We start from the raw sequence: 25,683 nt of genomic DNA, 5'->3' as shown, positions 1-25,683 counted from the left end.
GAATGCTTTTAAAATAAATTTAGTATCACTTAGGAAACTGAGAAGAACTAAAAGCTCTGCTATGTGAAAGCTCCCACTTTTGCAGGGATACCAGGGTGCCAGGGAAGGACATCCCATGTTCCACTTCTGTTTCTTCTGGGGCTGCCAGGACTGTTCTGCAGCCTGACTCCTTTACTCATGAGAACCTTTAGCTATGCTTTGTAGTAACTTGTGGGGATTAAAAGAACATTTTTCTCTCACCTAACCTTCCTACCATCTTATTTCCTCGAACAGACAACTCTTCCCACCCTGACACTCTGCTCCCTGCAGTGATTGATGCAGGAAGGCATCATCCACCAGAAATTGTTTTGCTGGCATCTGAAGGGAAGAACTTACTGACCTGAGACAGAGACTGCTCAGTGTGTCTTTCCACGGGCTGTTTGAAATTTCTGCATGTTATCTGCTCAATGCAGTGGCAAATCTTGTTCCTCCTAGTTTTGTCAGGTACTCTGTGAGTCAGATTGTGCTCTATGAGCCTAGTTCCTTCTTCATCTTTAGGATATCTCAGGAGTAGAACTGCTTGAAAAAAATACAGTGTGAACTTAGTTGGGAACTTCAGGGCTCATCTCTGCTATTTCTCATGGAAAACTTATGTTCTGCTTATGGTCTGTCACACAACACATCACACAGTCTGGGAGATGAGGGATGGTGCTGCTCATGTCATGGTACAAGATCATTGGGCCAGCATCAGTTTTGGTCTCTTGATGATCTGATTGAAAGACCTTTTATGTTGACCCCTTATTTGTGTTCCTTTGCTTAGGTATTTGGGGAATTCATCTAAGACCTTGCCATGAAGACAAGAGTCATTATTCAAAATTTGGAGACAGCTTTACCTCATTGATCTCTTGCTTGTGGAAAGCAAGAATTTCCTTTGGGATCAGCTCTGGACAGTGCAGTTCCAAGATTTAGGATAGACTTAGACAGCAATGACGCAAAAGTCAATTTAATGATGCCACAAATGAGGTCAACCTGCAGAAGGTCCTTTACTGTGAAGTTGTTGACATAGTGAAGTGCTAGAAGGTTTTTTGTAGACTTTCTGTTTATTTCCCTTTTCCTCTGAGTTTTCTATATGTAAGAAAACACACAATTTAAAATTCTCATAGTTTGCTTACTCCAGGAGAAATGCAGAATAATATTTTTAAGAAACATTCCCTGCTTGTCTGGTTCTGGAGCAATGAGTGATAAATACTAAATCAAGTGAAGACCAAAAAATTAATTTTTACCATCAGAGGCAATCTGTGATGCTTTTTATCTTAACAAAAAAATTATATTTTTTCACTTTGACAATGAGAGGCTCTGATTGTGCTTTCTTTTAATATATTTTACTACTTTCAAGTCATTCCCTGAGGAAGACTTCAAGTCAGGGAGAGATGGATCTGTGCCACTTAAAAGCACAACACGTATTTAAGAATAAACATTACTTTATGCTGTAGGTGGTAATAGGTGGGTTTTAAATATGTTCTGCATAAAGAGTAAAGAGATTTTTTTTTTTACAAACTGTAGAGTTTGTCTTCTGTAGAGCAGAACAGCTTGAAGTACTACACAACTTAAACTTGTGCTAAGCTTGGCTTATTCCCAGCAGTGAAAGAACACTGGCAGCTGCTCCATTTCTCATGCCCATTTTAGGGCTCACAGGGCTCATTGCAGGTTCTAAGTTCATCTCAGAGTGGACAAAATATTTGGATCTTCACCCAATTTTTTACCATTCCTTTCATGCCTGGATTTCCCAGAAGGACAATTTAGCAAAATTTGGGCTTCTTAACTGGGTCCACTAAACTTAGCAAAGAAAACAAATTCCTGTTGGGTTCTTTCTGTCCCCAGCCACTGCAAGACTGTTGTGTACAAAATGACTTCTTGTGCTCTGGGCAATGTGGTTTTAATGTTAACTTCCACCTCTCCACGGGGGAGACTTTTTAGTGTAACTCACTGATATTCAGTCTAACTGTTCCTTTGTGGAGTTTCATCCCATTAACCCCGGACTCACCCGGGTCTGGCACTCTGAGCAATCCCTCTTGCTCTGAGCCTGCTCTGGAGTGATGGCAGTGGAAGGCACAGGGTGTTGTGCTGGGGTAAAGGCTGTGTCCCCCACAGGCAGGAGATGGGGATTGAGGCATTACTCATTGTGTGTGAAAGCCATTTATTCCTGGAGTGTGTTCTGGGGGCGTCCCCTCTGCCAGCAGCTCCTGCTCCAGACTGTCCATCTGCCCTTAAATTCCACACAGAAGCTATTAGTGCCATCCACAGAGCAGGGGACATGGCCAGAGGGCAGCTCATGCCTCAGAGTTCACAGCTCAGTGATGCTCTGCCCTGTAGGTGCAAAGGCAGCTTGATCCCTTCAGGGGTCAGATACTCAGAAGCTTCTCTGGCAGGGGATCTAACCAGAAAGTGCAGTTGTTGCTCTTACAGTGTTGAAATGTGCCTTGCAAATGAGAAAGATGAGCTGTGAGTGAGCAGTGGGTGTGTAGAATGAAATGTAAAAGCAAGGGGTGAAAATATTGCTGGTTTGGAGCCGAAGCCTTATTAAAGTCCTGTCTGTCCTATTTGGGCAAATTCTTTCCAAAGTATTGTATGTCACCAAAATCCCATTAAACTGTCACATAAATTATCAGGGTTTCCTTTTTCCATCACTGTGGATTACCCAGGGAGATATTTTTATGACAATGGAAGCTTTTTCAGTCTGCTCCTCCTGCCTGATTTCATTTCAGATGAAATCCTTCTCTCAGAAAAGAGCCTATGGATTTTATTGCTCTATGGACCTCTGCTCTCTGCCTGCTACAGCAGCTGTCCTTCAGGTCTCTGTGTACCCATCTTCTGCCTGCACCTTCTTTTAGGCATGGGACAGGCAGTTTAGGGCAATTTTCTAGTTTTTCTCTTTGTGCAAAAACCCCAGAAGGTGAAAGACACATATATATCTAACTTGAAAATACTGCTTTTTACTACTTACCAGGTCTCAGAAGCCTTGCATCTCTGCAACACAGTCTACATTTCTCCCATGCTGACTGAAAAACACATGGATTGATGGCCTGGCCATGGCAGTACAAAATACTTAATACTTGAGTATCTGAAATTGCCTGCTGCCACAGAACAAATTAAAGGCATAATGTGTGTGTTATAGAAGCAGGGGATGATAGATCCTTGCCTGCCTTCTGACAGATAATCTGGAGCTCCCTACATCAGCTACCTAGATCATGTGTTGGGGCTGATCTTAGTGGTTGATGCTCACACCTTTCAAGGGAGACATAAGCAGAAGCTGAGAAATGGTAATCTTAAGGGTAATAGAGAGGCTTTGGAAGATCATTTCTAATGACAGAAATCCCAGAAATTATATTACTTCAATTCTGAAATGGCAAGACTGTCACTAAATGAGCAGGTAAGACAGAATTTTCCATAAATAATTCTGTTCTGTATGTAGGAAGAAGCCCTAATGATGTCAACGTATGATGATGAAGTATTTCTGAAATATTAAATATTTCTTATTAGCCACTAATTAGTAGCTAATGTTTAACATGGCTTAAAATGGCTAGCATTAAGTAGCAAGCAGACACCTTCCATCAAAGAGAACACAGGAGGTGGCAGAGCTGCCTTGTGGTCTGGAATAGTAATTCTCAGATCAGAGAGCTAGCTCCAGAGGAATGAGGGGAATCATGGACCAAGTTTCTAAAGGATCTCTCATTACTTATGTGGCTGTAAGCCTCTGCTGGCACTGCTTTGGGTGCTGTAGTGGAGATTCTTGGCACAGGACTTTATGAACAAGGAGCCATCAGGAGGGAGGGCAGTCAGGTCACCACAGGCTGGCTTAGCTGGTAGTAACTTGTGTTTCTTTTTTATGCAGCCTAGTCCCAGTGGACAGTGAGGACAGGTGATTGCAATCTTTTTATAGCAGCGTTTTGCAATTTAAAGGTTATTTCTCCTTCCTCTCTGCTCTCCTTTTCTTTCTGTGTCATTTTTTCCAATTTTTCAGCCTAAGACTTCCAAACATTTTAAATGCTTTTCAATGACCTCTTCAGTTTTCACCATTTTTTTAACCTGTGTTGGGCAGCAGTGGGCACAGCACTGCAGCTGTTTGGTTTTGGTCACTGGGTTGACCAGAGGGAAGTAACAGGGTGCTCCTTGTTGGTGTTCCCAGGAGAGCTGCCATTTTTGCAATTGCTTTGCATAGTAATCCCCTGGTCCTTCTTGGCAGTACCTTTTCCTAGCCAGCTGTCCCCATGTTGGTCTCATGCCCTTGGAATGTGCTGGGGGGAGCAGAGGTGGATGGCAGCAGTGAGCACAGGAGGGGAGGTGCACCCAGCAGAGGAATTCCTCTGCTGCTGACAGCCCTGGGAGGAGGTAAATGCAGGTAACATGCTTGACAGCAGCTTAATGAAGTTTCAGTTTTGAAGTCTGATGATATCTGAGCAGCTCAGAGAGTGTGCAGAGTGACACTGGATATGCCAGTGGATGCTGAGTGGGTGTATCCAGAAGTGGATGCTGCAGTGGTTGGAAATTTCTGCTGGACTAATGCAGGTGCACACACTTGGCATGGGGATGTTAGTTATAATCTGAGGCTATTTGCAAAGGGTTATAACAGGCTTTCCATGGGTGTAAGTCCTGAAAAAAGGTTCAGTTGTTCCCCAAACTTCCTACTTCAATTTGAACTGGAATTAGTTCATGTGGCTTTCCTTGGCCTTCAGTCATAGTGAAGGTCCTGCTAAATAATGATGGTGGTTCCTGCTGCTTTAAGAGCTTGAGATTTTGGAAACTTCCCCGAAATAGCCTTGACAGCTTGCTTACCAATTTCCTGGAGTTCAAACCCAGCATTAGTAGGAGGTCAAGCTGAACTGAGGCTGAGCAGTCTGTACCCATATTCAGCTCCCTGATCATCTCTGATTCAGAGGTGAATGAATTCATAAAACATGTACACAAAAGAAGGTTGCCAAGCAACTTGGAGGCTGAAACTCTCCCATCAAGTGATGAAAGTAGAGAACAGGCAGTTGAGATAATTTGTAATGTTCACTTCTTTGCCAAAGGTAACAGTAATAATGCATATAATACAGAAATATTTAAGAAATGAATAGCTCATTGATAATTCTGGAAAACAACAGCTGATCCTGCTAGACTGTATTTTGCCTCTGTATTAAGATGTGTCTGCTTTTGGAGCATTTATCCAAAAACAGGCACAGCAAGGAAACAGCAATCTGGGGTAGGGGAAGATGAGCATGGAAGAATTATTCTATCTTAAGGCAACTGAAAGCCTGACAACTGGTGGGAAAGTTTTAGGAAGGGAGAAAAGTATCTAACACAGATTCAAGCTAATTGTTTTCTGTGATCTCAGTATTTGATGTTTTTTGGAAATATACTTTAATATATTCATTGCACTTGGGCATGTCAGATGTGTCCAGGACATGCTCAGCTGTGACATGCATGGCAGAGCTGTGTGATGGTCCTCCTGTTTACCCATCCTTTACTCACAGAATAGCCTGTACTGGGTACAGCTAATTAAGTTGGAAGGAAAAGCTTTGCTTTCTTGGCTTTTCTCTACTGTATCCAGGGGTAAACTTGGCACTTTGATCTGTGTAAAGCTCATAGTAGTCATGCTGTACTTAGACACAGGGAAGAAAAAGAAACCTTTGTCTTAATGACCCTGGGCTTGTGCAAAGGAAAGAGAGGTATGCAGAGGCACAGCCAGAAAGTTTCAGCCCAAGACCCAGATCTAGATTGAATTTTTCACATGCTGGGTACATAATTCCCTTTGACTCCTTAAAAAATCCTAGCCCCGTGTCATTTCAATGCCCTGTCCCTTTACAAATGGCATGGCTCAAACCTCAGCTTGAAATAATTTAGAACAGCAGCCCAGGTCAGGGCATCTGGAACTGCTTTTCATTTCCTTTCTGTGCTCCCCTTGATGAGGGACACTGCTGTGTTAATGGGGTTTTGTTCTTTTCTTTCAGGCTTCTCATTCCACAATTGATGTCACGATTAGTGACATCAAAGTCACCTCTTAGTGAACCTTGGTGATGACATGACTAGAGGAGGACCCTTAGAGGCAGGAGATTAAGCAGCAAGTTAGCACCACTGGAAGAACAAAGCTCTCATTTTCATTCATATATCCACAATCAAAAATGAGTGAAGGGAAGGAGAGATGGGAATTAGGTGATGCATTAGTAAAATTATCATTCAAAGGTTCTGTGCTTGAAGTTTTGCAAGAGGAATCGGTGGTTCTTTAATCTCCCACCTTGGGTATTGTTGATGCCATGTTATATTCTGGGCATGTCGAAATGTAACACAGTGTAAGGAGACATGATTTGTTGGATAAGGCTTTATGTAGCATGAAAAGGCTCCTCTACTTTCTCTTTTTATTATTTACATTCCCAGAGAAGGTTATGTGTCATGTGGGCTTTGCAGAGATAAATGGCTAACCTGAGCTTTCTGGCAGCTTCCTCAGAACTTGGAAAGGAATTGCCTAAGTGTTGGCCTGAGGATTCTGAAGACTTAAGCTCAGTTTCAGCCCTGGAAGGAGTATATGAGAGAATCTGAGCTTGTGAGTCCTTGACACAGGTTTAGCAGGGCACGGAAAATTGTTCCATGGGGCTCTGAAAGAGCAGAGAGAGAAGGGCAGCTGGGCACCAGTATAAACCAGTAAGCTGTACTGGTAGTGCTGGGCTGGGATGGTCAGGACTGCAGTTCTCGGGTGCTGGAAGTCAGGAATGAAGGGAAGCAGCTGAACTGAGTGCAGAGGTCTCGACTGGTGCCTCCAGTTGAGTGTGGAGCATGGCTGGGCAGTGCTCTGCCTGCTCCTTCCATGAGCCTGTTTATAGCAGTTAGCACAAAGTAATTGGATATGCTGTAAAACACAGGTCTGGGCCACTCCTGCTGTTTTCCAGGTGTTTCAAGAGAAGCAAGTTTTATGGCCATGTCATCAGCTCTTTGCTCTGTTTGCTGCTTCATTAGTTTTCACGCTGGGAGCACTCTGGGGGAGCAGCACTGGGATGTGGGATTTGGCTGGGATGGCTCCAGTGAAGGGAACAGACAGTTAACAAGCTCTGTGGTTTCCTTGCTTGTACAAACCTTCCTTATGACTCTCCTGTGGGTGGGATGTGAGAGCTGTGGATGTGCTTGGCAGGAGGGGATCTTTCAAAGCAAACTTTCACTGGAATTGAGAGATTTCCTTGGCTGGACCTGCAGGTAGTGGGGCCCTCTCATTGTCACCCCCAGGAGAACAGTGTAGGTGATCTCTGGCCTCTTTCCCTGCCCTCATGTTTCCTGGGGTTTAAGATCTGGAGACTCCAGGAGCTTTTCCAGCACTGAGTCTAAGTAAGACAAGCTTGATTTTGATGAGCCTTGAGAGAAACAGCAGAACTCAGGTCTCTGCCAGCCCCGTGCTATTCCAATTAACAGAATTATGGCAAATTGTCCTGCATTTCTGACATGTTAAAGCTGTTGCTTAGAGGGTTTTTTTATTATTATTTTTTTCTTATTTTGACTAAGGAATGAACCTCTCAATTAAGATACTGAGCTCTGTACCAATATCCAGAAGAGGTAAGAGTTGTTAAAGCTGTATTCATCAATTGCAAAAGAGAGTACATTTTATTTTGTTCTGTGCTATTTACAGCTGCTGTCCATTAGAAGTCCTCAGGAGCCTCATTCCCAGCTATAACTGCACAGCCCCATAAGTTTAGCTCAGCAATGAGCCTGCAAAACAGCACTAAATCATGGGGATGGGAGAAAGGAGAAAATGTTTGGAAATGGCAAAATGCAGCTGATGTCTTTGTGAGATCTGGTTTTTGTTTGTTGCTATTATAAGGCATTACAAAGGTAGATGGTAATGCACAATTAGCTGGAGAAGAATAGAACTAGTGTACTCTAATTCTGGGGCAAAAAAACTCAGAATGGCTGGTTCTGCAGGAGCTAAAGGAGTCTTTTGGAGTCCATAAGTGCCTAGGGCACTTATGAGTACACATTGATGAAAATGTACTAACCCCCCAGTACAGTCAATGATAAAACATAATAATGTGTGGCTATTGAGGAACAGAGTCCCAGTAGCTTTACTGGACCAGACCATGATTGCTCTGTAGGAGCTCTTGGAGCTGGGAGTGCAGTTCACTCTTCCAGTGCCCACCAACTGCTGAAGAGGGAAGTGTGGGTGTGGGATTATTTCCAAATCTGAGTATGTCCCTGTGTGATGTACCTAAATTGTGCTCTAAAGTATATACTGAGCAGAACTGAGCAGAATATACAGCTGAGGAGAGAAATTAATGCTTATTCCTTGTGTAAATGTGAAATGAGAAATTTCACCTGTATTTCCAGCTCTGACACAGCATCCTTGGTCAGACAAACAGCTAAACAACTCTTTATTACCATCTCTATTTTTGTTTCATTATGATTGATTAATGGTTTGTAAAGCATTTGCAACCTGAAGGATGGCTTTGGGATCTAAAGACTGAGGTGTGTAAGGTGTTAATTCTGCATTTGTTTACAAGGGCACTCAGCTGCTGCCTTTGGTTTTGCACTCTGTCCTGTTGCCTCTCCCAGTCCTGTCAGCTGGGGCCCTTCAGTTCAGGAAGGGAGCAGAGTCTGAGCTCTGATCTGTCCTGATGGAGCAGGACAAGCCTGCCCTGGCATGGCTGTGATGCCCTGACAGATAAAGCTCTCCACTGAAGTAAATCTGTCAGCTTGACTTGTGATAGTGAACGCTCACAAAAGGATCATTTAAAAACAGATAATTGCTTTCTCTTTTCCTTTTATTTTCTGTGCCTGGCAGGTGTCTCCTTCTGCCTTCTCCTCTTTCCTTGGCCCATCCCTGAAGTGTGCTCAGCACAGATGGGATCTTCAAAGAATCTGCTGTCAAACTTGGTTTTTTCTAAGCATATGTATGCTGAGAGTTTTTGGAGGCTTGTAACCAGACCAAATGTGTTTAGTGGCTTTTTCACAGGAACAGCAAATAACATATCTGATAACAAGGAAACTTTTGCTGTTAAGTTGTAAGTCTGTTTTGAAATAGGTTCAGTAGAGATTATCAATGAACTGTGCAGTAAAAATTCAATTTACTTTTTTTTTTTTTTAAATAAGCAACCCCCCAAATCCCACACCTCAAATTGCCACAGCTTGTTTCCTATGCATGCAAGTAGTGCTAGAAACAGATGAACTCTTCTAGTTGCAGCTTCTGAAAATCAGCCTTTTTAATCTGAGTGAGCATCTATATTATACAAAACTGAAAAAGTCTTTCCATCAAAAGCAACAGCTTGCCTTAGCTATGTGCATTGTTATCTCTACATTTTGTTGTATAGTTATGAAATAATGGTTAGGTTTGAGTACTCAGCCTTTGCAGCTCTGGTGAATATATTAGTGCATTTCCTTTCATTATATCAGTTTAGTTCCATTAATTATGATTTTGACCCAACAATACAAATTATTTCCAGAGATCAGGCAGCTTGCATGTCCTTGGAGCCCCTTAGGGGTGGGCAAATCTGCTTAGATATTTAGAAATTTCTAAATTGTTAATGATGAAATACTGAAAGTGGAGCAGGACCTTAGAAAATTAAATAATTTCTTGCTGCCTTTTAAACCTTAATGAAATTTGATGGGATCAAACTTTCAATAATCACTAGAAATTATGGTAAAGTTATTTGGAGTAACCTGCACCTGCAGAATGCTTTCTAATGGTACATGTAAATACCTATAAATTGTCACAGAATACACAGAGGGATTGGGATGAAACAGGCTCTGTGCTTGTTCTGAGAACCAAATCTGTGATCACTTTATAAACAGCACCTTGAGAAAATACCTAGAATGTCTAGGGACGTGTTTTTCTTAGAATGTGTTTTGGATTGTTATCTGAATTCAAAAGGAATAAAATCCACTTGCAAAGATCTTGCTGAGAGGAAAGCCCTGTTAATTGAGGGTGGGTTTGCTTTGTTCTGCAGGCAGCCGTCCTTACGTGTTCCTCACAGCCCGGGTTCACCCTGGAGAGAGCAACTCCAGCTGGGTGATGAAGGGGACCCTGGAGTTCCTGGTGAGCACTGATCCCATTGCTGAGCTCCTGAGGAAATGTTTCATCTTCAAGATTGTGCCCATGCTCAATCCTGATGGAGTCATCAATGGCAAGTGAGTTGTGACGTGTGCCTGCTCTGGGGTTTGTCTGTGCACCCAGCAGGTCTCATCTCCAATGTCTGTGCTGGGAGAATTCCCTTTGTCCTGTGTTTTATTCATCCTGTTGTCAGTCCTGTGTGGAAAATGGGAATCTGAGACATGGCCTGGTGTGCTGTCCTGAATTTGTCAGGTGCATGTGGTTCTGTACTGTCTGTGCTCAGATCTCTCAGTTCCCTGGAAGGAGTGAAACAGGATCTTTACTGACAGATGGAGGTTTAAAGCAGTGGGGCAGAATACAGCTGCAAAGCAGAAAAGCTGGCTGAAATTAATGCTTTGTATAACCTGGTGGGGGGAGGATGAAGAAGGATTTCTTAAATTTTCACAGAAATATTTTTCTATAGTGAGCCTTCCTCCTTCTCCCACCTTCTTTTCAATCTTCCTTCCCACGTTTCCTAAGAGATGCTGAATCTGATCTTGGAAAAATATTGATTCCTTTTTTCATTCTTTACCTTATACCCTCCCTATCCACCCACACTAACTTCCCTCTCCCTGTACATGACTGGAAAAGGTACAACTCTGCTCCTGATATGTTGGGCTGAAATATTGTTGTGTGAAACCTTGAAGAGGGCACTAAGCTAAGGTAGGCTTGCACAAATCTCCTCACTGCAGACAGTGGAATTTGTTCACTTTGGGTGTTTGTGGAATGGCAGTGAGTTAACAGCTGTGGGTCCTGCCCCATGATCATGTCATGGTCACATCCCACCAGTGGCTGCTGTCTTGACCTGGTGATGGGGTCTTGCAGGGTTTGCCACAGCTGTGTCCCCTGGCTCATTGCAGAGGAGCACACGACAAATGTCAAAGCTGAAAGATGGGCTTAAACAAGCACTGGAACACAGCAAAGTGCAGAGGGACAGCTTCTCTTGAGCTGCAGGCCCACACCTGCTTTGGGGTTGGGCTGTGCTGATTGAGTGTTGCAGGAACAGAAAAGCAAATCCTGAGCAACAAATGCATTGATCTGGGTTTCAAACTCATTTGAGTTTGGGGTGAGTGGTTCACCAGGGAGCACCAGGGGCTTTTCAACAGTCTCTAGTCTGTGAAGTCACAGCTTTTGGGCTGCTCTGCTCCCCAGGGCCTGGGTCTGCCAGGAGTCTTGGGAGGACTGTTCAGAATGGCTGGGTACTGCCCCAGGGTATCCAAAGCCTCTGTTGGCACCAAATGCTTTCTTGATCCTCACAGACAGAAGGAACAAGAAAAACAATTGTGCCTTTTCTCCCTTATTTTTTTCCTCTCACTACACTTAGTTAAATTTTCCATCAGATGCAGGACTGGAGGGAATGGCTGACCTTTTCCTCCAGCTGTCAGGAACCAGTGTAGCAGAGAAGGGACCTTCAGGAGGGAGAACTGGCTCTTGGTGACACCTGAATGAAGGGTATGGCCCAGGCCTGTGTCACACAGGAGGCTGTTTTGTGTTCCATGGTGAGGATAAGCTTGATCTGTAGTTAAATCTGGTAATGAAGAAAAGCTTAGTGAACCTTAAATGGATAGAACCAAGAGAACAGGGACTTGGCCACGTCTCATTTACTGCTCCTGAAGTCTGGGGAGGAGAATAAATAATTCCTTTATGCTTTAAATTAAATATTTTTTTTTCTTGTGAAGCCTCCCATGGCCCACATATTCTTCTTGTTTCTTTATATATATGTTTTTTAGTAGCCTTAGTTCCTCCTAGATGAAAAGAAATGTTTTTGTTCTGGGTCTGAGGTTTACTGTTAGCATGTAAGAGAATGTGTGGGTGTGTAAGAGCTTGTGGGAGTGTGTAAGAGTTGCCACCTTCTTCCTTGACCTGATTTAATGTTTCCTTTTTCTTTTCATCTGCTTCCTTTTTCTCACTCTTCCCTCTTGTTGAATCAAGGGGGCTTTTCATTGGAAAGAACTTAATGAATTTTGTAAATTAATAAGCCAATGAGTGAAGATGGGAGCTGGTGAGTCTTTTTTAGATGAAGGAAATTTATTGGAAGCCTCATGATTTCTTCAAAGCCTTGGGGTAACCATAGTAGCAGCTAGGTAGAGGAAATCCTTGTTTTTCTTTTGGAATATAGCTGTGGACTATTCTTCATCCATTTTAAAAAGCATCCTGCACCTTCCCTCCCCCAGCACAGGCTGAGTAAGCTTTGCTTCTCCAAGGTAAGGCAGGTGAGGGCTGGGTTTTCTGTCTCTCTGTTGATGCTCCCTCCCCTTTAATTTACTCTGTTCCTTGTTTATTTAGGGGATTTGTTCATGACGTCTCAAACCTATCAGAGAAAAGCTTCAGGGTTTTTTTTTTTACAATTACTGAAATAAAGAGATAGAAATGCTCACTAAAAATCCCTTCTAGAACAGTTTTCCTCTGAACAATCTCAAAAATTACAAAGGAAAAAAGGATTGTGCTCCCACTTAACCTTTGGAACCTGGTGCCTTCTGTTTGGATCTTAAGAGAAGGAGAAGAAGCACATTTGTCTCTATATCCAAACACACTGTTTGTATAAATGACCTTTTTCTCTCCTGTATTAATGCCTACTCTCCTGAATGGGCACATTGTGTTCTCTGGGAAATAAGAGGCAGAAAGGATCAGGGATAGGAGGAAAAGCTAAAGGCTGGTCTGAGGAGTCAGTTTATGATGTAGAGCTGCATCCTTACGGACTAAATCTTCAGGTGATGTCACACAAAGCTGTACAACTGCAGACATCCCTCCTTTCTTTATTGCTTCTCTCTGGTCAGAGGGTTGAAGGAGAAGTTTAGCTCTAAATTGGTGCCATGCACTCTGCAAGCACACTCCAAAGGCTCTCTCCAGCCTGGTTAATCTATGAGGTGTGTGTTTCTCTAAGGACAGCTCAGAGATGTGAGAAGGCTGGGGAAGGAGTGGTTTTGAATTAATGGAATCTCTCTCTAGGAGAGAGGTGCTACAGGAGTCATGTGCTGCTCTTTGTCAGATGCTCTGAGTCTGCCCCTGTGTTGTCTTCAGAAGTTCTGAACCTAAATTGTCACCACCTTGCCAAAAGTAGTAGGGTAGGCATATGTGGAAAGCAAGGCATACTTGGATAAAAAAAGAGCATTTTGTAAATTGTGAAAGACTCAACCCTCACACATGCACTGGCTGTGCTCTGAGATGCTCATTGTAAGGTGGCAAGAGTGTGCACTGGTGCTTTCCTGAAGAACTCAGAGATGACAAAGATGCAAGTTCTGTGAGCATCTGTACTGAAATGCTTGGTGGCTCTGGGAGGTGCATATGAAGTGTGGGCTCAAGTGGAGCAGAGATTTCTACATCTCTTTGCTGCTTTGGTGCCTCAGGTGTTGCCTGTGTTCCCTTCCACTGAGAGGGCAGTGATGGATTTGAGAGCTTAGGGTACCAAATGTGGCTAGTGCCTGCATAACACCAGATAAAATATGAGCTGCAGTATTTCTTAGCTCTCATTTCTGTGAATTGTTCCTTGATGGGACATCCAGAAATGGTGTCTGGCCCTTCACCACACACTTGTCTGAGTTCCTCTGTGCTGTGGGAGGTGCCCCAGTTCCATCCAAGGCTCTTTGTGCTGTGCTGATGTGACAGCCCATCCTTGGCTCTCTTTCTGTGATAAACATCCCCCTGCAGACAGCTGCACCCCAGGACTCTCCCTTCTGACAGCACTTCCAGTGCAGGATTGTTTATTCCTTCCTTTATCAGCCAGGGCTGCTGGGCCCCCTGAGTTATTAGCTCTATTCACTCATTGTCAGTGTTTCCTCCTTCGTAAATATGCCCCCATATGTCTCTGCTCCCAAGGAATATGCTTTCTTTTCTATTTACTGCTTTTCCCAGGCCCCCACCTCCTCATTGCTCTCTCCACCCAACGGCCCAATAACAGCCAAGGAGATAAATAAGCTCTATAACTCTTCCCAGCTATGATTTTTTTGTTGTTGTTGTTGTTGTTGCCCTGCATGGTAATATATATAATAACAAGGAAACAAATCTTATTACTAAAGTAATTACAATAAATAAAAAGCTGAGAGGGGAGATGAAGGAAGGGTCTGTCAGGGGAGTGATTGCAGTAGGATTTTTTAAAATTTAATTTACTTGAGATGTTCTCTGCCACTTTGCTGATACCCTGCTGAGGGGGGCTGTGACTAATTAGCAGCCAGCTGTTGTTTTAACACCCTCACCTAATTTATAGTGTGCCTGAGCCTCCAAAACAGGAGCCTGTGTGATATCATTGTCTGTGGGACTCAGCAGCAACCTTGTGTCAGTAGTTTTATTGCTTGGTGCTTTTGTTTCTCAGAAGCTGTATAGCTGAAATTTTGGGTGCTTTGCTGCAATTCCTTTTTACTTCAGCATATCCCATGTGCTTTCAGGAGTTTGACCCAGAGAGTGAACACAATTTGTTGCTTATGAGTGCTTGTCCCAATGTCCAGCCTAATAACTGACCAACACAACTGCTGCCTTTTGACTAGAAGGTGTGGTGTGGACAGCATCTAGGGTTTGTTTAAATTCTGGGGCCTCATTCCCCTGTTGGCAGATTTCTCATTGAAGTACCATATTGTTCTTGCTAATAGATTGGAGATTGCAATATCATCTGTCTTCTAAATGGTTGTGAAATCTAATTAGTTAATGGCCATATAAAAACTGGAAGGATCCAAGGCATTGTTCCATGTTTCATCAGTCTCCCAGTTACAATGGCCAGAGCATGTGGAGTTTTTGTAAGCTCCTAAACAGCAAAGGTGCCCAATGAGCTGTGTGTGTGTCCCTGTGCTCTTTCCTGTACAATTTATGCTGGTGATGCAAGGTCACCTGGAAATTTTACTCCAAAATTCACTGGGTGTGGGCTCAGTGATGTTACTGCCTTGGATTACTAAACACTTCAGCTTCTAGCCTTGGGAGCTACTTCATTTTGGGTAGGTTCTACCTTGCATTTTCAAGTTAGCATGAATATTAGATATGAACAGGTTGTTCCACAGTCTCAGAAAGGAATCCCTTTGTTCTGCATTCGTGTCTCTTCTCCTGACTGATGATGTGAGTTTGTAATCAGATGTGTGCACTCCTTTGAAGACATTTTCAGGAGCCAGGAGACTGGAGTACAAAGCTGGCTTTTAGTGAAGTTAATGAGATGATTGAATTATATTATAATTCTTGTTAGCTTGATTGTGTGTCATTATCCCTTTTGTTTGTTATTATGCTTATTTGAGTCCCATTTGTGGGATATTATTCCCATCACAATTGTGCCCGTGCTGGGCTCTGTAGAGACACAAGCAAGGAGCAGCTGGTGCCTTGTTAGGGCTGGTGCATTAGTGCCACAGGCTGTGCAGTGGGACTGGTGGCAATGAAAAGGATGCTGGACTGTTGGCTCCCACCCAGCATCTCGAGGCACTTCATGGAGCTCTGAGCTTTGCAGTCACAGCTCTTCTTCAGGATTACATCCTGGCAAGGGAAAGTATCCTGCTGCAGTGACTTCCACAGCCACCTGAGGAGAGATTGTGAAGGATACCTCAGTATCATCAACGCAGGAATTGGGGAAATGTATTAAAAATCAGGAGTCTCTTTATACCTTCTTGTTCTTTCCAGGACACACATGCAAACCCTGGCCCAGCTGGCTGCATAAGCAAATTTACACTGAGATGTAATTGCTACTGAACTTGGATGGGGCCTTGTAGCTGGTGGTGGTAGACATCAATCACTGATATCAAAGCTGAGTATTTTGGAGTTGAGCTAATATCACAAGTAGAGGGGCTCTTTTGGCCACTCATCTCAAGATCAAGTCTGTTTACCTGAGTTAAAGCCTGTTGGAAGCTACAGATGCAGAGATGGAGTTGTTATTCATAGGATGGGAAAAGAGAAGTCCACAAAATGAAATTGTAAAAACTTCACTTTTATGGATGCAATGAAGAATGCCCAGTACTTTACTGCAATATCCACACTACCTGGAAAGCTGAAATTGCCTGGGAATGAAGGTTATTGTCTCTTGTAATATACCTTCATATATTACCCTGTGTAATAAATCAGGCAGTATTTATTTCGACATGAAAGCTGGACATCCCTGGAGTTCCAAGTGACATTTCTCATTTTATGTGGCTATTTGGCCCCTTTAAGTATTAAAACACATAATTTTTTTTGTGAAATATGCACTGAAATTGTTGAAAGCTTAGGAACAAAAAAAATCAGGAGCTTAGGTTTGCAAGTGTAAAGCTGATTTTCCATCAGTTTGCTTTTAAAAAATTCTATACTGGGTTAGCTTTGTGTTTTGACTAATGTTGTTCTTTAACATTTTTATTTATTTATGTGTTTCTCTCTCACTTTTTCCCTCCCTCTCTTTGGAATCTGTTATTCAAATGTAGCATTAAAAGCTGGTGAAGTACTGTGATGGGAGAGGGGATGTAAAATGACCTTGGGTTGGAGAAACAGACTGGCAAGTGGAAATGGTGTTTGTAGAAAAGCGATGAAGAGCCTTGTCTACAAAAATAAGCTTCATTTGAGAGCTTATGTTTGCAAAATTGCTGTGCAAAAATGTACCTACAGAGGTCCAGCTGAAGTTGAATTGTTTACCTGTGCACATGGCTTGTGTGATTGCACATGCAATTGGGTAATTACACGGGCAAAATCTGCTCCAGTGGTTTCAGCAAATTGCCATCCTAATTTTATAAACCCAGCTGAATGTCCCACAGAAGCATCAAGAAAATGAAAACCGGAAAATTGAGTCAATACTGCAACGAGAGGGTGAGAAATCAAAACCCTTTCTGCAGCCAACTGGGCAGCACTGCTGGGAGTCAGGAAAAAGGTGCAGCACAGTTTCCAGTGCTGCAAAGTAGCTCCAAGTCTTGAAGGGGGAGAAAAACTGAAGGGCTCTTGACGTTGTATAGCTCAGGTTTGAGCTGAGAAGAGAAAATAAAGAAGCAGGGGTGACACTGGCAGGGAAAAGCACTGCAGTGATGGGGCACCTTGGGTCAGTGCACACTGCACAGCTCTGGTGTTTGAGCACATCCTACCTCCCTGTCACAGCCTTGGGAGGGACTCTCAGGTAACTGCCTGGAAATAGGAGTGATTTATGATGTGAATTTTTTTTGAAATTGTGCTGTATTCAGAGTTGTGCAGAAATGAGAAACTTTTCCATAGTGTTTTAGAACTGGTTTATTGAATTTCACCAGTGGATGTGTCCTTCTATAAAATTGTTACATATTGCATTATATCCTGTAGGATCCTTCGGTCTGTGGGGAAGCAGAACACAGAGGAGAAGTGGTAGTGAACAGTGTAGTCTAGGTCCTAATTCACTTTTTTGATTGCTTTTGTTTGTCTGCCACAAATAGCAAAGACTTAAGGACTCATCAGTTGGAGAAGAGCTGCTGTATTCTACTCTATTCTATATGTGTATTTCATAGAGTGCCAATAGGAAAAAGGATTTATTGCTAAATGTGCACACATAACAATCCATAATCAGGTCAGTATGTTTATGTAATGCTGTTTTGTTGTTTTGTTGGGAGGTTTTTTTCAAGTTACTGGGCAGTAACAACCTGTGAGTGCAGGAATTATTTCCAGGTGCATCCCATGGCAGCATCTCTAGTAGTAATTTCCTTCTCTGTTTCACATGATGTCCCGTTTTTCTCCCAAAATGCTCATAAGCTCATCTTTTGAAGGAGAAGGAAGTACCAGTGCTCGCAGGGACCCTGGCTCTCATGGAGCACTGCCTGAGCAGAAGTTTGGTTCCCAGTCCCAGCTCTGGTCTGTGGTGTCTTCTGCCAGCAGTATCAGGAGTGACATTAATGAAAACTTACTTTTTGAGGAACATTTCCTGTATTCATTGTCTGTTAAATAACAAAAGGTCATTAGCATAAAAACAAAAGGCAAAGATTTAAAAAGTGATGATTTTTCTGTCTTCTCTCTAACAGTTATGGCACATAAGAGGGTGTAAAGTGCAAAGCAGCTGAACCCTCATAAACTATTTTAAGACCATTCAGAAATGAGAAGAAGCAGGGAGAGAGGCTTTATGTAGCCATGTAGTTTATTGCACTAATCAGTCACTTCTGCAGTGCACTATCATGACTTGAAGTTCTTGCTCCAGTGATGTGAAAAAAAAAAAATCCGTGATCTCCCATCCAATTTTCTAAAAGATCTTGGTCTATATAATTTAAATTTCTAGCACCTCATTTGAGTAGCAGTGAATTCTGTGCTTAGATGGATAAAATGTTAGCCAAAGCAGGTCTGGATACATCTGTGAGAGCAGAGAGGTGACACAAGGTCTGAACGTGAAGGAATTGTGGGGAGATTAGGACTAAGCTCTATTTCTCATGGGTATTTTTAGACGACAAAAATAACATTGGGGTTTGACTGAGATCTCTGGAAAGGCAGCTGACACTTTGTGTGTTGAACATCTGCATGGAACAGCCAAACCAAAGCCTGCAGATTCACCTGTCCTGCTGTGACCCCATGTAGAGGCTGAACATAGGAATCCAAGGATGGTGGGACAACAGCTGTTTTCCCTTCTAGAACATGCTTGTTACACAAAAGAGAGTTTGCTTTTGAGTGACTTTGTTGTCTGGTTCTGGGCACATGCTGGATTTCAGGTGGAGAGAGCTGAGTGTTTGAAGTCACAATAATTTCTGTCGCTTTCCCCGACATGCAGGTGAGGGCACCCTTGAACTGTGCTACTTCTCTGCCTATCTTTAGACAGCCTTGAATGGGAGGTAATCCCATCCAGCCTGTAGTCTGTTCAAAAATCAAATAGTGTCCATATCAATGGCTTTGAGCTTTCAGGCTCATAACAGTAATATAGCTGGGAATGTAAATAAAAAGGAGAATATTAAGGAAAAGGCTCTGTTGCTGTAAACAGTAGAAATAATTCAAATCAAGTGTATCTTTTTATTACACAATTTCTTATCTAAACAAAAGCCCAGCTCAGGGCTGTTATTTATTACAGAATAACAGAATATGCCAAGCTGGAAGGGACCCATAAGGATCATTGAGTCCAGCTCCTGGCCCTGCACAGGACGCTCCAAGAGTCCCAGCATGTGCCAGAGAATGTTGCCCAAATGCTTCTTGAACTCTGTCACTCAGTACTGTGACCTGGGGAGCCTGTCCTGGTGCCCAGCCACTCTCTGGGTGAAGAATTTTTTCCTGATATCTGACCCAAACCTGTGACACTGACAGATCTGTAGTTTCTGAGGTCCTCCTTCTTGAAAACTGGGACAGTGTTTGCCAGCTTCCAGTCATCTGGAACCTCTCTGGATTCCCAAGACTGCTCAAAAACCATTGAGGAGAAGGGATTTCCAATATCAGTAGCTCTTTGAAGATCATCAGATGAACACCATCAGGCCCCATAGATTGGAGGGATCCAGCTGGAGCAGCAGATCCCCTACAATTTTGGAGTTCACCTGGAGTGGATCATTCTCTAATGAACTGGCTTTTATAGTGTTCATAGCTCTCTCTGTGTTTTAACTGATTGTTCTGACAATGTGGACTGATGACAGAAGATTATTTGTTACATCCTTGATCTCAAAAAGCCATAACAAAGCACCTGCTTTTCTTTCAGGCATTGTCCCCCCTTTGGACTTCACTCTTTCATAACTGATGGGCTCACTGCTTTGTAAATGTTGTGGGTTTCTGCTTTCACGCCACTGGGTAGAAATTGTAGCAACCAGGTCTGCAGCAGATGTTGCAAAGCACAGAAAAGAAATCGCTTAGGTGCAATCAACCCCCTTCTGTTTTGTGTTTTTCCCTGAGTATTTTATTAATCTCTGAGAAACACATGTGGCAGCTCTGAAACCATAATTTCACATGCAGTCTCAGATGGGTTGGTCCCTAAAGAGCACATATCTAATTCTCCACAAACTAGCTATGGTGCAGGTACAGCTCAGTCATTGCTAATTCTTGTTTAAACCTCATGGAAACCTTAATAAGGAGTTAGCTTTGAGGTTTGCCAAAAACTCTGAGGTCCAAATGATACAGTATTCTATGCATGTAAATGCATATATAATGTTAATAGAAACCATTTTGATCCAGATTGCCAGGATTGAAAGGATGCAGTTGTGCTTGAAAAACAGGTATGTGTGTGCATGCACAATTACTCAAGCTGGGGTTTAGGCATTTAAGTGGCCATTTGTGCTCTCATTTTCAATTATGATGTTCATCCTACGGGAATGGGTTTGTGCAAATCAGCAACACAAATATGCATATGTTTTGGTGTGTGCTACCCTAAAAACATGTTGCATTACTTGGACATAAACTTGGATTGATTTCTCTTCTTTTCCCTTTGAAATTTCTAATTTAATCTGAGGAATGTGAGCTGTGGTGGCTGAATGGCAGTTCTTCAGCAGCATGATTTCCTTTTCCAAATGGTTAACTCTTGTAATTGTTTCTGTAATGTAAGATAATATTTCCTGCTAACAGTTATTTAGGATACTGTCATGGCAAGCCATAAGTCAACCCCATTGCCTAGTGGCCCAAATAATGACCAAGGCTTGCCCCTAGCTGAATTATCATTCTTATGCTCCCTACTTTCCCTACATGCACATAAACAAGTCTGTCTTTATGCCAAACTCTGAAAGACAAAGGAAAGCAGCAGCACTCTTGTTGATTCAGAGCTCCATCCTGCAGCTTCAGGGGAGAGCTGCCTATAGGACTACCAAAGCCTTTAAAGGGTTTTTTAGTGACTTAACTCATAAGCTTTCTGGAGGCTCAAGAGGCTCTTATTTCTTCAGATTTTTAAGATATCTATAAAGAGCATCTACGGCAAATATTCAAGAGAGGATGAAGATGTCCAGTCTGACACAGAAATGGAAGGTTATTTGGGCTGAAGCTAAACTGCTCAAAGATATTCAGCACACTGAAGTTTGCACCAAAAATAGGAACTTTCGAATCATCTGACTTATGACTGGTAGAAATACTGCTTTTAAAGAAGATTGTGTTTAATATCCTTTCTGTGGCTCTTTAAGAAAAAGTAGATGTCAGGGAAGGACAGTAGCAATGTGAATGTCACAGAAGGATGAGGTTTTGTCAGTAAACAGTTCCTGGAAAAAACTCATGTTTAATTTCCTTCATATTAGTAATCCTATTAAGGGTTAGCATAATAAAGGTTTGTTGATTAATTTTCAAGCTGTAGCTTGCCTGTGATCCTTTTGGACGGAAACTGTATGAAATGGAAATAGATTAAGTCTATATGAACATGACCCAAGGAAGTGGAAAACCATATATTTTTAAGTTACTTATTGTGATGCAAAATGACATCTTAATTCTTGGAGTTTAACACCATTCATGCTGGGGGAGTCTGTGAATCATTGGAAGTAATATGCAAATTTATCCAGCCTGGGAAATGGGTCTATGACTCATATCAGTTTGGGGCAGGAGGAGTGTAAGCTTTGTAAAAGAATGTGAAAAGGAAGGTTGTAACTTAGACTTTCTAAATGGTGATTCACAGACAGGATGGGGAGTAGGACAATTTGCCTGGCTAGATGTGGAAGCTGTGCTCAGTCATGGGTCACTCAAGGACAATCTAAACTAAAAGGAAATAAAAATGAGCCTGTTCTGGACTCATCTGGAGAGCCCTGGATGCCCTGATGGTGCTGGGGATGCTCTGCAGGGACTGGGCTGTGAGCAGGGCAGGATGAGAGGGGTGTGTTAGAGCAAGCTGAGAAAAGGGGTCTTACACTGTTGCAGGAATGTTTTGGGACTGGAAATGAAGAGTCATGGCCTTGACTATTTCACACTGGAGAGGGGAAGATAAGTCCAGATGAGGTGTGTGCTCCAGGCAGCCCAAACTTGATATCACATTTAATTAACCTGAGCCAGGCTACATCCCTTCAGGCTCATGGAAAAGTGTGGGTGGCTCATGCTTCCATTGCTGTGGTAAAGCTCATGAGACTGCACAGACTCTTGGGTTTGTCAGAGGGACAGAGAGGAGCAGTGGCTCCAGCCTCCTCTTTTTGTGTTCTCAGTCTCAAGACTTGCTGAGACTTGATGAGTTCTGATTAATTTAGGTAGCCCAAAGCAGGACCTGCTGGATAATCTCAAGAGGCTTTCCTGGAAGCCTTCAGTGCATTTTGTACCCTTCAAGGGCAGAAGAGATGAGATAGGTGTCCATTAGGCAGTGAGTTCAGGAGCTTATCTGCATGGCTTTAAGCTTACTACATTCACATCAGCCCATTAGAGAACCTCTTTCCTTGAGTGGGAAGAAGGAAGAATTCTTACTAATTCCCTAATACCTATTGGTAATAGGCTGCCTTTTCTTTTTCCACTTCAAAATGTCACATTGGATTCCTGATGGAATTAGAGATTTTTATCTTCCTTCCCTCTGCTAGACCTCTGACTTTTTCTGGTTTTCTTCCACACTGAAGACTTAATTTCTCACATATGTGAGACAGTGAAAATTAAACAAACAAGCTGGCAGATAGACAGAATGGTTCTTCATGTCTGGCAAGCTGCAATGAGCTGTGACTTAGGAATTACAGTGCTTCATATTCAAACTTTTCTTTTTGATGCATTGAGGTGGCACAGGAGCTGACAGTGACATATGGAGAAGGCCACCTTAGCAGGATTGAGGCTGTTATGTGATAAATGACATGGTATGTCAAAGGACTCCTGTTATCCATCATGCTGGCTTCCTCTCAACACTCTCTCCAAAACGAGAGGCAGCTACACAAACAACTGGGGGAAGCTGTAGGTAGGGTCAATGGTGTGCTCAAAAGAGAAAATAGGAAAGGCTGGAAGTGCATGTTCTCATGGGCATAATAGCCTCTGAGTCTTGAGCTGAGAATTTTAAAGTCTTTTTCTGTTGAAACTTCCAGAGTCCCCCAGTTTTACATCTTTGTCAAGGATAAATCTCAGTTTCAAGAGTTGTCTCAAAAATAATTTTGATTTGGTTTCAAAAAGCCACCAAGTTTAGTTCTGAACATCTTAACTTTCTCTAAAGAAAGCCTGTTAAGCACCATGTTTTGGACTGGAAGCATGGTTCTGTCCCCTGATACATCCCCAGACTTCCCCTCTTTCCTCAGATTTCCTCTTTCCTTTCACCTCTGTTTGGTAGTTCGAATCTGAAATGCAGTGGAATGAAAGTCCTGATGTGTAATTTCCTACATGTATGAGACATGGGAAACACAGGCAAAGTGGTACAAGTGCTGTGATAAAGGTAATAATGATAAAAGAGTCCTGAGGGAAGGAACAGGGCTTTGATTCCCAACACACCTGACACAGGAGCAGTGGCTGTAGGACCCTTCCTGCTTGTTTTGACCATTCAAGTTAAGCAGTAATGGAGTAAGTTTCACAGCTCTGTGTCACCCACTGTTGGAAAGTGTATGATTTGATCTCTGACTTCTCTCTGTGTCACATTTGACCCAAGAGTAGCTGTTTATTTTTTTAAAATTCATTTCAGATTGACACATGCAGCAGTGGCTGTTGAGGAGGATCAGAGGATGTGGGGCACCACAGGCACCTGTCCCTTTCAACCCCCTCCAGTCCATCTCTTTTTTTCATTAGCCATAATGGCTGTTTTTTTTCCTCCACATGATTAATGGACTCTCAATAGCTATGTAGTCTATAAACCTAGACAAGACAAGTAGTCTGTCTGTTTTGATCCCTGTACTCCTAAAAGCCTGAGTCTGACTCTGCTTAAATGGTGCTTATGTGCCCACATGCACAGTAGTAATTGGTGCAAAATATCAAAGGTCACTATGTGACATTTCATTCATAACAGCCACATTTAAAGTGAAGGCTTTAACTTGATGATTCACCAATGGCCAGTGTCAAATTATCTGGGATGGTCTTCATGTTACAAGTGTCAATCAACAAATTAATTAGTCTGGAGATAATTTAATCAGAGCCCATCAGTGAACTGGCTTAAGGAATTTCCCTTGCTTCCAGATTATTCCCACAGCCTGATTACATATGACATGAGAGCACAGCCTTGGAGAAGGGGGGCTACAGCTTCTCTTGCCCCTTTGGCAAATCCATATCTGGGAGGATGGAGTTGCCAGTCCCTCAGGTGCATCTGTTCAGTGCAGGACTTCAGGCTTTACAGTTCCTGGAAGTTCCTTCCTAGAATAAAATTTCCTAAACACAAACCAGCCCAAATATATAGATAAGTCAGGCCCCTCCAGCTCCCAGTGCTGCTGTGCTCCACTTCATTTGACAGTACAGATTTTCCTTCACAAACTCTTCATGTGATGAGACACTTATTTCAGCTGTTGACCCCTATCAATGACCCCTCACTGGGAGATCAGGTGTAGAGAACCAGGCTATTATCTCCCTTCCACTCACACATTTCTAATCAAAGCCGCCAATTTTGCTCACTCCTACAGCTGAAGTCACAGTGAGGCAGACCTGGCTGAGTACAGAGAAAAAAATGTGCTTGGAATGGCATAGCCAGGGGTAAAAAATCCTAAGGGTAAGGCTGAAAAAGAAAAGTTAAGCTGGGAGACAAGATGAACAAGCAAAGCAGGGAGAAATTCTGAATTCCAGTTTCATTTATTATAATAAGTCATCAGAAACAATAGAGTGAAGAAAAGCATCTTTATCCCCTCCCTGAATCCCTCCATGATCCTTTAGCTCACTGCAGTGAGCACTGGTAGAATGCTGTAGTGTATTCTACTTTCAGTGTGCATTCTTAACACAAAACAGGTTGTAAAAAAACCCACAACAATTAAATAAAATCCAGAGCAGCTATGACAAGAAGATATCTTTTCAGATATTATTAAGGGTAATGTTTACTCCTGTTATGACACTTTTGGAGTCATTCTGTTCTGCATGTTGAATTCTCTCTAAACTCTGACAACCCTGGAAAGTGTGAGCCCTGTGCACTGCCTTCAGAAAAGGAGCAAGGCCATGTGGTATCTTCTGCTTTGCTCTGCAAAATCTACAGCCCAGGCTACGAGCCATCACTTTTGTCATTACCTGTCATCAGAGGAATCTCGTTAAACAGGGCAGTAATCCTTGATGATGTGTCAAACACTTGTGCTGTTCCCTCCCTTGGAGCACTAATTTTGGCTGATAACTTTCTTGCTTACCTTCCAACATGATGTAGAGGTGTCACTTTATTAAATGTGAATGTTTTAACTGCATTTCAGTAATGGATAAATGATGCTAGTATTTTGTAACCTGATGGAGCAATAACTTATAGTCACAAATGATGGACTGGCATCTCAGGCTGGATAGTGAAACTCAGCCTTTGACTTTGATTTTCACTTTTTTTTCTGGTTTAAAGGTCCTGTAGGCTTTTTTCCTGATTTAAAGCTGTAATTGCTTTTTGGGACTGAGAATGTTGTGGTCTTAGCTCTGGATTGGAGAACAGCTGTTGTCTTCACTTTCTTCATGTTTCACTGTCTGGTTTATAATTATAGTCCATAAATTGTGTTAGGGTTTTTGGTAACAAGGAGTATACTGAAAATTAGATTCTTTCCAGTATTTGCAGGAGATAGGGAAGGAAAAGCAACATTGTCAAATGTGAGTGTTGTTTTTCTCACCTTTCTGGGTTTTTGGTGCAAGTGTTTGGCATTTTTTCCAGGATTGCAATCCAATGTTTGCCCAGTGCTATTTGGATTTGCAGCCTGAACTCTCAGCCGAAACCTCCACAGTGCAGAAGCTTATTTACCATAGGA

General features: G+C 42.5%; 1 protein-coding gene across 4 annotated transcripts in view; it reads left to right on the top strand.

Annotated features, from left to right (window-relative positions):
- Nucleotides 1-25,683, top strand: part of AGBL1 (AGBL carboxypeptidase 1) — a 367,447-nt gene that overhangs the window by 93,758 nt on the left and 248,006 nt on the right. For all 4 annotated transcript variants that reach the window (XM_033070851.1, XM_033070848.2, XM_033070847.2 and 1 more), the window contains one exon: nucleotides 9,942-10,122. In XM_033070851.1, the coding sequence (XP_032926742.1) occupies nucleotides 9,942-10,122 (181 nt within the window). The remainder of the gene's footprint in view (nucleotides 1-9,941; nucleotides 10,123-25,683) is intronic.

Source organism: Catharus ustulatus, chromosome 12, assembly GCF_009819885.2.
Source record: "Catharus ustulatus isolate bCatUst1 chromosome 12, bCatUst1.pri.v2, whole genome shotgun sequence".
Taxonomy (NCBI): domain Eukaryota; kingdom Metazoa; phylum Chordata; class Aves; order Passeriformes; family Turdidae; genus Catharus; species Catharus ustulatus.
This window is presented reverse-complemented; position numbering and strand designations above follow the sequence as displayed.